General features: G+C 37.8%; 1 protein-coding gene across 1 annotated transcript; it reads left to right on the plus strand.

Annotated features, from left to right (window-relative positions):
• Positions 1–1,454: 1,454 nt before the first annotated feature.
• LOC128365644 (polyunsaturated fatty acid lipoxygenase ALOX15B-like) lies at positions 1,455–7,534 on the plus strand. The gene is made up of 14 exons (XM_053326279.1): positions 1,455–1,607; positions 1,861–2,065; positions 2,210–2,291; positions 2,569–2,691; positions 2,884–2,987; positions 3,200–3,366; positions 3,522–3,665; positions 3,974–4,177; positions 4,339–4,425; positions 4,534–4,703; positions 6,361–6,482; positions 6,626–6,726; positions 7,008–7,178; positions 7,317–7,534. Exons 1-14 carry the CDS (start codon positions 1,455–1,457, stop codon positions 7,494–7,496), a joined length of 2,013 nt encoding a protein of 670 aa, XP_053182254.1. The 3' UTR covers positions 7,497–7,534.
• Positions 7,535–16,951: the final 9,417 nt, after the last annotated feature.

Consider the following 16,951-nt stretch of genomic DNA (forward strand, 5'->3'; position numbering starts at 1 on the left):
TGAATTTCCCCCTACGGGGATCAATAAAGTTACCCTTTAAAGACTGCTCAATTCGTTAATGTTTCAATAAGCAGTGACATCTGCATATAGATGTATGGGAAAGACATCACTAAACATCTATGGGAAATTTCAGTCCTCCAGTAGAGTCCAAGGCACATTGAAGCTGTTCTGGCTGCAGGAGGTGTCCCAAAACCTTACTGAGACACATTATGTTGTTTGTTTTTTTTCCTTTAATTTGTCACCCACATGTTGGTTGATATCTGGAAAATTGCAAGGTTGTCTGTGTGAAATTAAATTCAAACTAGCCAAGTCAGCCATAACGGTCCCTTGGGAAGATGCCATCAATGCGGCATACGAAAGGAAAAAGCAGCACTCGGCCAACCTGGCAGCTGAAGCAGAGGAAATGGGCTGGGGTGTGAAGGTGCGCCCTGTGGAGGTAGGCTCCAGGGGCTTCGTTGCTAGTTTCACAGCAAGGCTCCTGAAGGAAGCTGGCATCAGAGTGCAGACCCAGAGCAAGACCATCAAAGAACTTGCCACAGTCGCTGAGAAGAAAGAAGACAGGGTGGGGAGCCAAATGACCACTTAGTCCCATGCAGCACACACCCAGGTCTGACCAGCCTGCGGTGGGCCTGCCTCAGCTGAGGGTGTCTTGTGATAAATGGCCGATTTACCCAATGAAGCTGGGGAACACAACTGAAAATGTGTTGCATAGGAGGAAACATCACTAAGTGGTAATCGCCAAACCCAATCCAACCAAGAGGACATTATTACACTTATTCAAAGAAAGTGCTGAGCTGAATCATTAGGGATTGTAACACCTAGTCCTATTAAGCAGCCTGAAGAAATATATATGTATTCTTTTTTTAAATTTTATTTATTTGAGTGGGAATAAATGCCATTATTTCTTTATTTTTTATTTTTGCTGTGTCGGCTACAGCATTAATCATTTTTACATGTCACTAGATTGTCTCTATATTTTACATATTTGTTATGTTAGAAATTCTATCATGTTGTTATTTCTATTTTTAAAAAATATGGATCGACTTTCTAGTTGAAGGTGTTGTTTGTTGTTTTGACATTTAACTAGAACTATGATAAGTTAGCTAACAATAGCTGGTTTATGTCATCGTTCTTTAAGACTACTGCTGCCTTCTGAGGCCAAGGTTTTGCATTATCACTCTGGGGTTTTTGCAGGTGTAGCAATTGTTCCTTACCAGAAATCTGGTGAGCAATGACTGGACACTCCCATAAAACTGTATGTATAAAAAGAGGAATCAGTGGTGATGAGAGAGCATTGTTCACCCCAGGAGTGTCTTGGTCTTGGTCTTAACCACAACCCTTAACAGAGGTAAGATAGTTGCTTTTTGGAAAGATTTATATTAGAGACTATTGGACTGTAGTACATAACAGATACATTTGTCTCCACCAGTATTCTTCTGCTTTTAAGAGTGAAAATGGGAAAATATGAAGTGACTGTCTTCACTGGAAACATGGCCTTTGCCAACACTTTCAACAACGTCTTTATTAAGCTGGTAGGCACAGACGGGGAGAGCGACCGCACATTGCTTTTCAACATTAAAGGTGCTGCAGCCTTCACACAAGGAGCAGTAAGTCTGAAATATCCCTTCTAATTTTTAAATGTATAGCATGCTTCCTTAAATTTGCCTATATGAGTTTATATTTGATATATGAGATTATAGCTGATGTTTATCAACTCAGCAACAACTCCACAACCTATTTTCTGCAGGGAATTGTCCACCATTGTACTTTGAGTAATAGTATGCTAATTATTGAGGTGACAGTTCAATTCTGTGTTAAATGTGCTTCATCTGTTGTTTTTTTCTTCTTTTATTACTCCAGGTGTCTTGTTTTTCTGTAACCTGCCCTAAATCTATCGGAAAACTAGTGCTGATAGAGCTAGACAAAAAGCGCCTCCCACTGTTCCCCGATGATGCTTGGTTCTGTTCCAAGGTGGAAGTAAAATCTCCAGAAGGAGACATCTACAGCGTTCCCATCTACCGCTGGATCAGTGACAGTGAGGTTCACCGGTTCAGTGAGGCAACAGGTTTGTGGAAATTTGCTTGTCTGACATGCTGTACACTTCACTGACCACAGAGGACATGAAAGAAAGACAGGCTCTGCAAGCTAGACTTTAAATCATGCCTGTATACTGTATCGACAGTTGTAAACCTTATTTTTCTCTTTAAAGCTCTGAGAGTCTTTGAAGACAACCATCATCTTGGCAAGTACACACGGCAGCAGGAGCTGAAGCAGCGAGAGAAAGACTATCGGTGAGAGCTCTGTTTGCATGTATTGTAGCATCATTTAAAGCCCCAAACTAAAATACATCCTGCACTTTTGGTTTGGTATATTCATGACATACAGTATCAGTTGAATGTTTGGACACACTTTCTCATTCAAATGAATGGGAAAGTGTGTCAAAAGTTTACCCTAATGGTAAATCAACCATCATACAAATACTTAGTATTTAGAGTATATTATGGTTGCATTCTCTAAATTTAAACTGTCAAGTTCTTCACAAAGCTGCTCTTCTCTGTTTTTACTCAGCTGGGATGTGTATGCAGAGGGACTACCCCACACTATAGAGGCCAAAGACCCTCTTTCTCTGCCTGCTGAGGTCCAATTTTCCTTCACCAAGACTGCAGAGTTTGTTTACACTGCAGCCACCGGGTGAGGTCCTACCTGCTTTCCAGTCAAAGTGATTTAATGAAACAGTTTAACATTTTGGGAATTACACTCATTTGCTGAATTGCAGGAAATAAGATGAGAACATGGTGTAGATAACATTCTCATATCTGTCTGTTAAATATGAAGCTAAAGCCATTTGCATTGTTACAGTCAGCCATTGTTTTTATTTTCTAGGCTGGCTGAGCTGAACTTGAAGGGACTGGATGACAACACAGAGAACTGGACAGACTTTGATAGTATTAAGCGGGTGTTCTGCTGCAAAAGGACTGACATATCAGGTATTGCCCTACAATGGTACAATAGAACTCCTAATAGCTCATTCATATTATGCCAGGTGTTATATATTTTTGCAAGAAGGAAGCATTTATGTATCAAAACATGACTTTTCCTTCTTACTTTTCAGCCTTGACAATTACATGTAAGCTATAAACATAAAACTAGAAACAGCATCCAGTAACCAGTATGAAGTTAATCTCTGCTCTCTTTACAGATTATGTCCAGGAACACTGGAAGGAAGATGCGTTTTTTGGCTACCAGTTTCTAAATGGCACCAACCCCATCTTGATCCAACGTTGCACAACTTTTCCTGAAAACTTCCCTGTTGATGAGGTCCGTATGACTGACATCATCAATGCCAGCCTGTCAGGTGAAATGAAGGTGATTATTTTTTTCCTCATTCTCCTAGAATAAGTAAATTGTCTCCCATTGATCTCAATATTAGAACCGTATGTTAAACTTGGAACTTATAGACGATCTCATCTGATTTAAAGTGCCAGTCATAAGTTTGTCATTGACACTAAAATTTCAAACAGAAAGGCAACATATTCCTGTGTGACTACAAGCGTCTGGATGGAGTGAAAACAAACACCATCAATGGGAAGAAGCAGTACTTGGCAGCTCCCCTCGTCCTGCTCTACAAAACACCCGATGATAATCTGGTGCCAGTTGCTATTCAGGTAAGATTAGCACACAAATGTATCTAATATTCTAGCTGTAAATAAAAATTAAAAACATGACGTAGATGGTAGCTAAGACATGAGTTGGTCATTTTCCTTCATCTGCTAACAACTGACAGACTGGCAGTCTGACCCAAACACAAGTCAAGTCAGATCAAGTCTGACCTCTTAAAGTCTTTACAATCTGTACATCAACTGTCCTTTAACCTTCAATTGGGATTTGTTTCTTTTAAACAGAAAGAAATCATTATTGACCAGTACTGACCATGGATTGCATGACTTTATTCATTGAATGTCTTCTTCTGTAGCTTAAGCAGACTCCAGGAGTTGACAATCCCATCTTTTATCCAACTGACTCTGAGTATGACTGGTTGATGGCAAAGACTTTTGTGAGGAGTGCAGATTTCAATGACCATCAACTCAACACTCACTTGCTGCGCACTCACCTGCTGGCTGAAGTTTTTACAGTGTCACTACTGCGCAACATGCCTATGGTGCATCCTCTGTACAAGGTAACTAAATGGGAGAATACTGATCTTACTGCAGTTCTTTTTTTTTCTTTTCCTTGTTTTCGAAACTTCCTGATTTTGTATCCTGTATGGACTATTTTAGTGTAAGATTTACTTTGTTATAAGGCAATACTGTTACTAACACAGCGTCATCTTTTTCTCAGCTCCTCATACCTCACACTCGTTACACTCTGCAGATCAACATATTGGCTCGAGCTTTCCTTATATCTGAGGAAGGAAATTTCACGAAGGTAGGAGAAGACCAATAGGCAAAGAAGAGCATTACCTTAACAATGTTTTATTTAAAGTACAGTATTTGTCTCTTAACTATACTCCTTACATTTTTAACTGTTCCATAGTTTGCATCTTCTGGTGGAGAGGGAATGGTCACAATCCTGAGGAGATCACTGTCCGCAATAACCTACAACTCTCTCTGTATACAAGACAACATTGCTGAGCGTGGGCTACAGGATGTGCCAAACTTCTACTACAGGGATGATGGACTCAGGTTGTGGGATATCATCTACAGGTAGAGCATTGAGTTTATGATTTATACTGGTGCAAAATGATTGTTGATTTAGTGGCGTGTAGTTATCATGTCACATTGCCTATGGAGACAACAAAGTATACTAAAGTGAAGAAAAAACATGAGTGTGCCTGAGATAAGGGTTAGGGTTAGGGGTGGCATGAGAAACTTCAGCATGATTAGCTTTTATTTTCTACTTGGTGGGAAAAAACACATTCAACAGCAAAAAGGCTACACATCTGAGTTAATGAGATTGTGCCAGCAGTGAACACCAATACTTATAGGAAAGCAACCAGAAAATACAAATGTAGGAGTAGAGGGAAGATTTTGTTCCACTGAGTTCATCCCATTGTCCATCGTAACCTGATATTTACACTGAATAGCCATATTGTTTTAGGGTTTGTTTTTAACCATCACTAATCACTGGTTGCTCATGTATCTAACTGCTCTGACATCATTAGGGACCAAGCCGAAAGGCAAGAGGTCGAGGACTCCAGAGGAGTGCCTGGAGGCAAGGACCCTATTGTTTTTGTGTCGTTTCTTTTTATTATTATTCTACCGCCTCTTTGAGCCTCAGTTTGACCCCCTAAACCTGCTCAAAAACTCACCAAATTTTGCAGGCACATCAGGTCTGGCGAAAAATTCGATAAAATGGAAAAACAGACAACATCAAACTCTCTAGTGCCACCTAGAAACACTAAAACGGCCACTATGCCTGATAGGAATGTCGTAGAAAGATCAAACCAAAACTACATGTTTCGTCTTATCAAGACCTACAAATCACCCCTGACCTAAATCCAACAGGAAATGCACATTTTGCCTTTAAATGTATGATTTTCAATGATTTTTCAGGCATTTCAAAATATATATATTATTCCTGCATACTTTCAGCTACAGACTCCATTCGAATGGACCACCTCAAATACGAGGAAATTAACTGCTCCTCGCCAGACCCTACCTCAATCTCACATGAGATTGAGACATGGCCTGGTGTTAGCTAGGCTAGTATTAGCCAGTATATGATAAAGGAATATAGAGAATTACAGAGAATAGCAGCCAATGTTTGGAATACAATACATATTGTCCATTTTGATGTTTAGATAAATAAACGTGCCCAACAAGTTGTCCTAACATAGGACAAAGGATTGTTCTTTTAATTCTGTCAGTTAAACCCACTTAATGCAATATCTTCTTTGTGTGATGAAATATATAAAATGCAAAATGTTTATAATGAGCTTTTGTTGGGAATGTTTGAAAGAGGTGTTTATTCTGTCTTATAATAATCTTAAATGTGTGGTGCTGTTGAATTTTGTGTTTAGGTGAGAAGTGTTCCTGAAATTTACAGTAGTATGTCAGTATTTGACACAACAAAATGACAAGTACAGTAATCAAACATCCCAGGACTGAGCCTTTTCTACAAAAACAAAGCATCTGTTTTAATATTACAGATCATGTGTTGTTTTGTTTGTTGTTGTGTAGTTTTAACATTTTTCAACCCATTAAGAGCAATACTGTATAATTTATTCTGTTTCTTTTATTATTAAATTATCTTACAAAAGGGATGGCCATTAAATTATCTTTCAAAAGGGAGTGTTTCTACTACAGCGTGCACAAAACATCTATAATCTAGAATAAATAATACAGAACACATTTCTTATAGGTTTGTGCAGGAAATGCTCTGCTACTACTACAAGAATGATGATGAAGTCAGACAAGACACCGAACTGCAGAAATGGATTGGGGACATTTTTGAACATGGATTCCTTTCCCAAGCAGGCACAGGTGGGCTTTAAAAGCTCAATCTTCATGATATATGTTGTGTTATATTCTGATGTATATACCATTATATTATCATAATGCACACATAAATCAAACTTTACTTTAATCATCTAAATGTAACACAGATTATTCTCTCTAATTCTCAGGAATTCCTCAGAAATTCTACACTGTGGCTGAGTTGGTCAAGTTTGTCACCATGGTGCTTTTCACCTGCTCAGTCCAGCATGCATCTGTCAATTGTGGACAGGTGAGTCATTGTAATGTACCAGGATGATCAATTATAATATTGAAATTTTAGTTGTAGTAGTATAGTATTGGTCAGGTTTTGTAGTCTTCTCTGAACTGAAGAGAGATTAATGAATTCTGCCCAAAGAAATAACATTGGACATTGGACATAAAAAAACATGCTGATTTTAAATGTACATTTTGCTGTCTGGCTTTAAACAGTCATTGCTAAAGAGTTCCAATAATACTAAAATAATGTAAATAATCCAGACCATATTTCCATTAATAATGGATTGATTGCAGTATGACTATGGTGCCTGGATGCCCAACACTCCTATCACCCTGAAACTTCCTCCACCAACCAAAAAGGGGACAACAAGCGAGGCCATGATGCTGGAGACATTCCCGGATGTCGGCACAACAGTTAATGGAATGGCCACCATGTGGCTACTCGCCAAGCAGTCCTCTGACTTTGTAAGTGCCCAAATTACATAAACCACATTTAAATTTCAGTTTGTGTATAGTAGGTAAATATGTCATTGAGTCAAGATTGTATGTTTTACTAGCATTACTGAAGAAAATGCATTTTGAACATATTTTTGCTCTCATCAGGTCCCTCTTGGCCAATACCCAGAGGAACATTTCAGAGAGGAGATTCCATGCAGGCTAATAAAGGAGTTTCAAGAAGAACTTGATGCTTTAAGTGCAGCCATCGAAACCCGAAACAAGAATCTGGATATACCTTACACATACATGGATCCAAAGGAGATAGAGAATAGTGTGGCCATCTGAATATCAGAAAGTTTGACCTCTTAAGTCATTGATGAAATTTAGACTGGTTAGGCAGGGAAGAACTGCATGCTCTGTTTTGTGCTAGCGTTAAAATGAGAAGAAACTACTGTTTGTGATAATCATATAAGGATTCATGATGGTGAACTCTGGTGAGAAATTAGCATTTTAAACCATACATGAAAATACATTGCAGCTTTCATATAAATTGCATAAAGGTGAAAGACATGTTTCTTACACAGGGTGTGAAAAAAGTTGATTTTATTCTTTTCAACATAAAAATGAACTAATCCATTATTCTCCTATGAACATATGTTTGCTCTGAAAAATGTAGCTGTCTGCATGCCACAGCTGTGACCATTAAAGCTTGACCTGTGCTTGAGCTTGTGTGGACTGACTGAGATGTTCTAAAAAATTGTTTTAAATGTGAATGTTTATGTGGAAAACAAAAATGATTTCATAACCAGTATTCACATAGTTTTTTTTATAGTTTTCATTGGTTATTTTGTACCTTGTTTAGACATCACTGATGAAGGCAAGGCAAGGCAAGGCAGTTTTATTTATATAGCGCATTTCATACACAATGGCAACTCAATGTGCTTTACATAAAACAGAAAAACATGCAATTTGAGAAACATTAAAACATACAATTAACCCCCCACCCCCACCCCCCCATACTAATAATAAACACAGTACAGAAAAATAGAAAGAGAGAAATAAAATGCTAGAACAGAGCATTAAATATAAGATTGCAGCATAAAATAATGATTTGCTTTAAAATCATTAAAAGGACATAGAGTGCAAATGAAAGATTAAAATGTAAAGTGCTTTAAAAGAGCTCACAGTTGGGGCTGATTTCAGTTCTGCTGGTAGTTTGTTCCAGTTGTGTGCAGCTTAACAGCTAAAAGCTGCTTCACCATGTTTAGTTTGAACTCTGGGCTCAACTATCTGACCTGAGTCAGTACATCTCAGAGCTCTACTGGGTTTATATTCTACTAACATGTCATTCATGTATTCTGGACCTAAACCATTCAGTGATTTGTAGACCAGTAGCAGAACCTTAAAATCTATGCTATAGCTGACTGGGAGCCAGTGTAAAGACTTTAGAACTGGAGTAATGTGCTCTGATCTCTTTGTTCTGGTTAAAACTCGAGATGCAGCGTTCTGAATGAGCTGCAGCTGTTTAATGCTTTTTTGTGGTAGTCCAGTCAGAAGACCGTTACAGTAGTCAAGTCTACTTGAGATGAAAGCATGAATCAACTTCTCCTGGTCTGTTTGAGACATAAACCCTTCACTCTGGATATGTTCTTAAGCTGATAGAAGGCTGTTTTGGTGATTGATTTGATATGGCTGCTGAAGGTCAGTTCTGAATCTATCAGCACACCAAGGTTTCGGACTTGGTCCCTAGTTTTTAGAGAGAGTGACTCGAGATGTTTACTGACAGCAATCCTCTTCTCTTTATTGCCAAAAACAATGACCTCAGTTTTGTCCTGATTTAATTGAAGGAAATTGTGGTTCATCCAATTTGTTACTTGCTCTAAACATGACACAATGACTGTATTGGCCTGTAGTCATCTGGAGACAGTGCTAGGTATATCTGTGTGTCATCTGCATAACTGTGATAGTCTACATTAGAGCTCTGCAGAATTTGATCCAAGGGCAGCATATATAGATTGAACAGTAGAGGTCCAAGAACTGACCCCTGAGGAACTCCACATGTCATAGCCACTCGATCAGATTCATAACTTCCAATGGTCACAAAAATAACTCTGCTCTTCCAAGTAGGATCTGAACCAGTCTAGGACTGTTCCGCTGAGTCCTGCTGTTCCGCTGAGTTCCAATGAAGACACTTTCAATCAAGCATTTACAATGAACTTTATGTAAAACAGGAAAAGAAAAGTTGTCCATCTCTAAGAAAAAAACAAAAATACATATTCACTGTAAGTGTCCTTCAATCTCAATATCAACAGTAGAAACCCTGGTTTGTCTTTTTAAGTTTGCACTTTTGAATGTATTTATTAGAAATGCTAGACAACAACATTGTTTACATGTGTTTTTGGCTTCTTTGAGTTACAGCTACAGAAAGGTGACAAATTAAAGTAAAAACCTGAATAAATGAGTGGAGAAACATAATGAATGGAGATGCTTCAACACTGGTGCACTGCATGGTACAATTAAGCAATTAGTATCCAATCATGCTCTATGTCATGTATAAAAATGCTGAACAGGCCCAGCCAATCCTGCTTTTGTATCAAGATGACAAGAGGAAAAGATCTGAGTGACTTTGAAAGAGGATTCTTTGTTGGGGCACAGATGGCAGGAGCATCAGTCTGTATATCTTGAAAATTGGAAGGTTCTCTTTGTGAAATTAAATTCAAACTAGCTAAGTCAGCCATAAATGTAACTACTGTGTAGGTTATAATGAATCCAGTAATTAGAGCATGCCCATTATCATAACATTAGCCAAAAGTTAAGTTGCTGGCTACAGCCTGCAACAGATGGCACATGTATCCCTTAATTTGGTTTTCAACTAAGGTCATCACAACACATGAAGAGTTGCTAGTTGTAGAGGCAGTCAGAGGGAGAGAAACTAATTCCTACTTGACCTCACAGTATATTTGCTCTCTTCATTTTTTTAGTTTGAAAATGAAACTATAGAACAAAACATTTCACTAAGCAACATAACAAGCTTTAAATTACTGACTATTTCCTGTTGTCATTTATCTGCAGAAGAGGTACAATTTTGATTTCCTGCCCATGCCACTATGGGTTGCTGCATTTCTCCTTTTTTATAGATGTCATAGGACAAGCTGAAACAGTAATAAACCACAATTGAATTTAAACTTATTCAGACATGGACTTGGATTAAATGGACTAATTCACATCAACGCTTATGAAATGTTTAGAGGCAAACATGTTTCTTAGTTTCGTTTTGTTCCCTATCTTTTTATCTTTTAGTAGACATGCTTACTTCCACTTCCAAATATCTCTGAAATAAGTCTACTGGTGTTCGGAAGGAAGCTGAATGAGCCTTTGACATTTAAATGAATGATGTACTTGGTCTGACTAATGTTGTAAATGCATAGTTAGTGTCCAGCATGGTGGGTTTACAGTCACCAACCCACAAAAGTAAATGCTGCAATTGATTGATAAATGAAACTTTTAACTTTAATGGCAGAAAATAATCATAATGGACCTGATTAGGCTGTGAGAGATTTTGCGTTTTAAAAATATATTCCTCAACAAATATTGAAAAGTTTCCAAAAAGTAGTAGCTCAACACTTGGTTCTCCAGAAAGCAGTCTATACTGCAGCCTTATGCCATTTATTTGTAGGTTTAAAAAAATCTCACCATAGCTTTAATTCCTGTATTCAATTAATCAGTCATCAATATTTATAGTTCCTGAAAGCTCTTACTTGCATTAATGACAATCTGACTAAACAATGCCACAATTGAACATCTGTATAAATCGCAGGGTACATTACTTGGATGCTGAAGTATTAATTTACACAAATCATGTACAGTAATACATGTTTTGTCTATCAAGATTAGGATCATTTGGTATTTTGTATTACCCCCCCCCCCCTTTAAAAAAAACAACAACATAAACATTCACACAATAATAAACAGTGCTGGGGGTAACGCGTCACAGTAATATATTACGTTTATTCAGTAACGGAGTAATATAATGCGTTACTAACTATATTTTGGTAATATTATTACAGTTACTGAGCTGTCGCATAGGCAGAGGTTTCGAAATAACAACCCAGGCGCAACAGCCATAAATAAAGAGGAGAAGAAGACTGTTTAAAATCAACAGAAGAAAAAGAAGACAACGGTTTGGTCTGGAGATGGCAAGATGGCAACAACTGATAATTCAACGTTTTCTAAATGGTTTGAATTTGTCATAGAAAAGGATAAGAACCTCACAGTAAGGTGCACTTTACAGTATGTGCTGGTGGTAGGCCGAGGGAACTGTCTACGGCTAAAAATAGTATAATGGTGCTTTTCCACTACACAGTTCCAGCACGAGGAGAGATTGATATTTTGAGTACAGTGGTCAAAACCAGAAACGAGAGGCTGAAGGTCACTTTCACATACAGCAGTGGAAAACAGTGTGGCCTTTTGAATTTTACAGTGACGTTTCCTGATCAAGTATGTCTTTCCTCTCATGAGTTTACGCTCACGAGAGAATCCTAATTACTTTCCAGTAATTACTTTAAGTGATTACTAATTAGAAATGTATTCATCAAGTAGTTCATTCCACATGTCTTCTGTATTTACATTCAGGGCATTTAGCAGAAATTCTTATCCAGAAATGGACAGGTGTTCTTCATCAACGCATTATGAAAAAGCTGTTTTTAATGTTGTTTTTAGCTTTGGATTACTTGTATTTACAGCCTCTATGCCATGTTAGAAGAAGTGCAAGTTTGTTCAGGAATATTCTTACATGTACTTCTGGGCTATATATTGAGAGGATTATGCATGAATATGCTGTAGACTTTTATTTCACTCAGCTATTGGCGCTTGTATTTTGTGGTTTTCTCCAGCCTGCTTTTCCCTGCACACCTGCCCTGCATCAGTCTCGTTAGTCTTGCCCTGCTCGCTGCATCTTCCCCAGCTTAGTAGCACCTTTCCTGTTCTCCTGTTCCACCTGCACCTCATCCCCTCATCAGTTTAGTTTGTTTTTAAGTCCTGTTTTTTAGTTTAGTATTGTTGGATCCTTTGTTCAGTCTTGTTCTGTTTCTGGTTTCCTCTGATCTGCCAGCTTTGCTGTGCCTGCTCAAACCTTAAATAAAGACATTATTCTTTAGCCTTACGCTGCCTATGATCTCCTGCGTTTGGGTCCACCTGCTCTGCTCCACATAGCAGTAACCCTTTTAGCAACTGTTCTACTTGTTCAGTCTTGTTGCTAATGGTCTATTTGCCAGTTGATTTAATACTTCTGTACCAATTTTGGCTCAGAGATAACACCATTGTAGTGTGCTTGCACAACTTTGTCTCATGTCACCTTTTCCGTGGCACTATAAATGCTGCTAATATGCTGATTTTTATCTCAGTCATTTATGTATGTAATGATAATGTCCGGTGGCAGTTTTAGCTTGTATGGTGCCCTGGGTGAACCCCCCTTTCAGTGCCCCCATACAAATGATGTGCACTAGATTCCCCGCTCCTCCTTCTTTGGGCTTTCAGTGAAGAGACCTGTGATTGTGAGATCTTCTCAGAAGGCAAAAACCTGCTAGTTCACAAACTAGAATGAGGACACCCACTCCAACAAGGTTAATTGACCCATCAATTGTGAAAATTTAAAAAGAAGACGTGATGTGCAAACGAACGATAGAAAACTGTTTTTTTTCTTCTTTTCATTTGGTGTGTGTGCACTGTGCCGCAAGCAAGATGCCGCCCTGGGTGGCTGCACATATTACCCATTTCAAAATCTTCCACTGATTATGTCACTTGGTCAATAACTCTGAAGTTGACTTTGTAAACTGTGTGGTATGCTTTAGAAAAAGGATGGCAACAATGCAAAAAAGTGATTTGTTGATATTAAATATCTGTGAAACCACTGGTATTTGTTTTGAGTTATTGTATCTAACATAATGTCAACGTCATTCTGCAAATACAGTATTTATCGCAATATTTAAGTAAGTTATCCACCTAGAAGATTTTCATTAAAATTGGATGGACATTTACTTTGTTGGTGGAGCTGCTTCGTTACCCCATTGCTGCTCATTTCCCGCATAGATTTGCTCCTCAGTGGTTCTCCCTATATGCAATTGTGCACATGCAGGTGAAGGTTTTTTTACCAGTAATATTTTGACAGTAAAGATACCTTATTATTAAAGCTGTTTAAAATGTTGTGTTACTGACAGTAATGATTTGGGCTGATTTAAAAAAAACCCTCCCATACCCGCTTGTTTGTTTACTTCCTGTTATTTAATCATGTTATAGTTGAAACAGAGTGAGCAGCCAACATGATCAATCTTCAGCAAAGTCTTCCAACTTCTTCCAGGCGATATTACTGCATTTAGTCATTAATTTCTGGATATTACAGAATACATCACAAGTAAATTATTATTTTTTTGAACGAGTTGACATGCAGGTTTCATCAATACAAATGCCTGTTGCATTGTTGAAGTTTTCACCACATACGCATGTGTGTGTGTGTGTGTGTGTGTGTGTGTGTGTGTGTGTGTGTGTGTGTGTGTGTGTGTGTGTGTGTGTGTGTGTGTGTGTGTGTGTGTGTGTGTGTGTGTGTGTGTGTGTGTGTTAGTTTGGTTAGAGAGGAAATGCAGCAGATGGGACAAACCAACCCCAAAAACCAAAGCTACAATGCTATAGAGAGGTATCTCTGGTGGGATTTCAGGGATGAAGAGGTGCCAGGGTGAAACCAGGATTGGACAGGAGAGCTAGACCAGAGCAGAATTTTCTTTTTTCCTTTTTTTAATATATACTTTGTTTGCTTGTCCGTCTGTACTCTCCTCCCCCTTCCTTGCTCTTTCCTACTTTAGGCCGTCCCCAGGCCTGTTGGAGGTTGCTGGCCTGTTGCAGGTCAGACTTTCTAGAACAGCCTCCATTCCTACAGGGGGGCTCTGTTCATTCGGTTCTGAGGACCATCTTTCTATTTGAAGGTGGGTTAGGTGGAGATTGGGCCCTCGTACATCAAGCTGTTCCAAATCAGTCCTCTGCAGCCATCAGGGCCTGGTCTGAGGTGGTCCCATCATTTAAAGCAATCATTGTTTTTAGATTAGAAAACTAAATTAGAAATAAATAGAACATAATATTCAATAGATAAAGTATGAAGTGTGACATATGCAAACAAGTCAGTAAAAAATAAGTTGATAAAATAAATGTGTTTGCAACTGAGATTCATATAAATGATGATAATAATAATAATAATATTATTATTAATAATAGTAGCAATTATCATCATCATCATCCAATATGTGTAATAACATTAATACTAATTATCTGTATAATAATCAACATCATTCTACCACGTTTGAACATAATAATCATCATCGTCACCATTTGCATACTACCAATAATAATCCATGTAATAATAATACTAATCAACATCATAATCATCATCCTCATCCTACTAATATTATAACAACACACCCTGCCTTTCAAATTAACCAAGTTACCATGAATCATATGTTTTTCCATTGCTTCTGAGCGCCATCCCAGTGACATCCAGAGACTTCAGCACTCACATCCAATCTCATATTCTCACCAAGGAGCTTTCAGACTTCTGCAGTGATCTTTGCCAACAGGAAACCTAAATCTGCCAACACTCCTATCTCCTATCCAGAGGGCATGTCTAATACGTTCCTCAAAGTGGTCTCCTATATCTTCAAACTATCCAGAATTTATTTAAGCATTCCCCACTTTTGGTAATAATCCAATGGCCGTCTGCTCTGTAAAGCCTGTGCCTGAGTGACTACAGCCATGTATAAACCTATAAGTCAGTTGACTGATAAATTTGCTGCTTATTCAGTTGATTCATCAGTCTGTTTATTAATAAGCTCAAAAATATTAAGATTACAGCATCTGCAAAATGAACTGGTTTGTAGCAGACTGATTCACCTGATCTTGAATAAATGCAATAAAAGACAGATGGAAGGTCAAATAAAGTGGTACTTAACCAGTGAGAAACAGGTACATTGTGCTTGAGTGTCCTTCCCATCTCTATTTTATGTAAAGCTGAGCACTAAGTAAGATAATATTCAAATGCTAATTCACTAAATCCAGAAAACTTCATCAAACTGAGGGTCAAAGGTAACATTTAGTTGTCCTTTTCTGCTTTGTCCTTACGCCTGCTGTCTGATGAAGGACAACATGGCCGTTTAGCTCTGAGAATATTTCCTTACATTTAACGTCATCATTTATTATCTCTTATGACACTCATTAATGGGCCATTAGCACAAATAGATTAATTGTTTGGAACAGGCCTAACAAAGACTGACTGTGAAGGTCTTTCGCCTTCATTTACTCCAGCTTGAGGTTGAATCACTTCATTCTGCTTGAAGTGAAAAGCTGTTCTGTCACTTTGTGCGTGTGTGAACAAGAGGAGAAATACATAGTTTTGTTACCCTTGTAGTGACAACTGGAAAACCACAGAAAGGCCTGAAAATTCCTGTGTTCACCACGGTATTTTGCACATTTACTTTCCCACATAATAATTCGACATCTTCAAATTAATTCATTTGACCTGAACCTTTAATTATTTAATTTGCATATAATTTGCCAAGGCCTTCTTTTGTCGACACATACACTGTCTTGAATAAAGACTTTGTCTGTTTCTTATTCCTAAAATATTAAATTATTTCTTTTTCATAAAACATATCCTGAATCCAAAAGTTGACTAATATTCTCATTGTAAATTCTGCCAAATACAGCACAGCAGCAGGCAAAGAGTAAACACACTATTCAGAGGACACAGTGTGTGAATTCAATGTGTTAGATGCAGTAGTAATTGAAGTTCAAGGACTCATATAGATATCAAGCACAGTAAGACAAAAATCTGGAAAACATTGTGAGTTTATACTTTGATCATTTCATCCAGCCCCAGTATATTAAAATAACCCTGGGACATCATTATAATTCCTTTCTGAGTTTTCACTCTACTTTATACATGTTGATTGTATTTTTCCACCTCTTCATACATTGTCTTAGGGTTTTGTTCAGAGTAAGTGTTAGAATCAGATTGCTGCCCTCTTTTTTTATTGGAGCATAACTTGCTGTTGATGCCCCTGTGCTCATGGGCAATATGTCTACGTGGCACATGCAAAATGGTACCATATAAACAATAATTGAACCTCCAGACTGGCACATGTGGTAAAAAATTTTTTGACCACATTTAAATATAAATTTTACTTCTCAAGCAAGCCAGGCTGTCTAACAAAATCTAAGCAGACTCCATTGTTCAGTCATGTTTCTGTTTTTCAACTTGAGAAATATCATTTATGAATCATCTTTGTTTTTTCCTGATTTACATTAAGGGACAGGTTCACAATTTTTCAAGTCTGTCTAAAAACAATAGTTATATGCCCAAATGAATATTGAAACAGGTTGTGCTTGTTGTAATCATTCCTCCTGTTTATATTGGATACAAAATCCAGTCTTCCATTCAAACAAAAATGCATTTAAACATTTATCTGAATCTAATATGAAGCTTCAGTTATCCAGGTTAGTCAAATGAAATGAATGTCTCACTCTTTTCAGTAACAAATTCTCAAAAAAAAAAAAGGACTGTGGATTTCGTCCCCTGATCACTTGAATTGAAAGCACATCAGGAGGAGATATTTAATGGTCATTATCAACAGGAAGAATGATTACTGTGAACAAAATGTTTTTCAGTCCACATATGTGCACCTGACTATTGTTACAGACAACTTGAAAACTTGTGAACCTACATGTTATAGATTTTTTTCCTTTTCAGATTCCTTATAATG

This window comes from Scomber japonicus, chromosome 2 (genome assembly GCF_027409825.1).
Source record: "Scomber japonicus isolate fScoJap1 chromosome 2, fScoJap1.pri, whole genome shotgun sequence".
NCBI classification, from domain to species: Eukaryota; Metazoa; Chordata; class Actinopteri; order Scombriformes; family Scombridae; genus Scomber; species Scomber japonicus.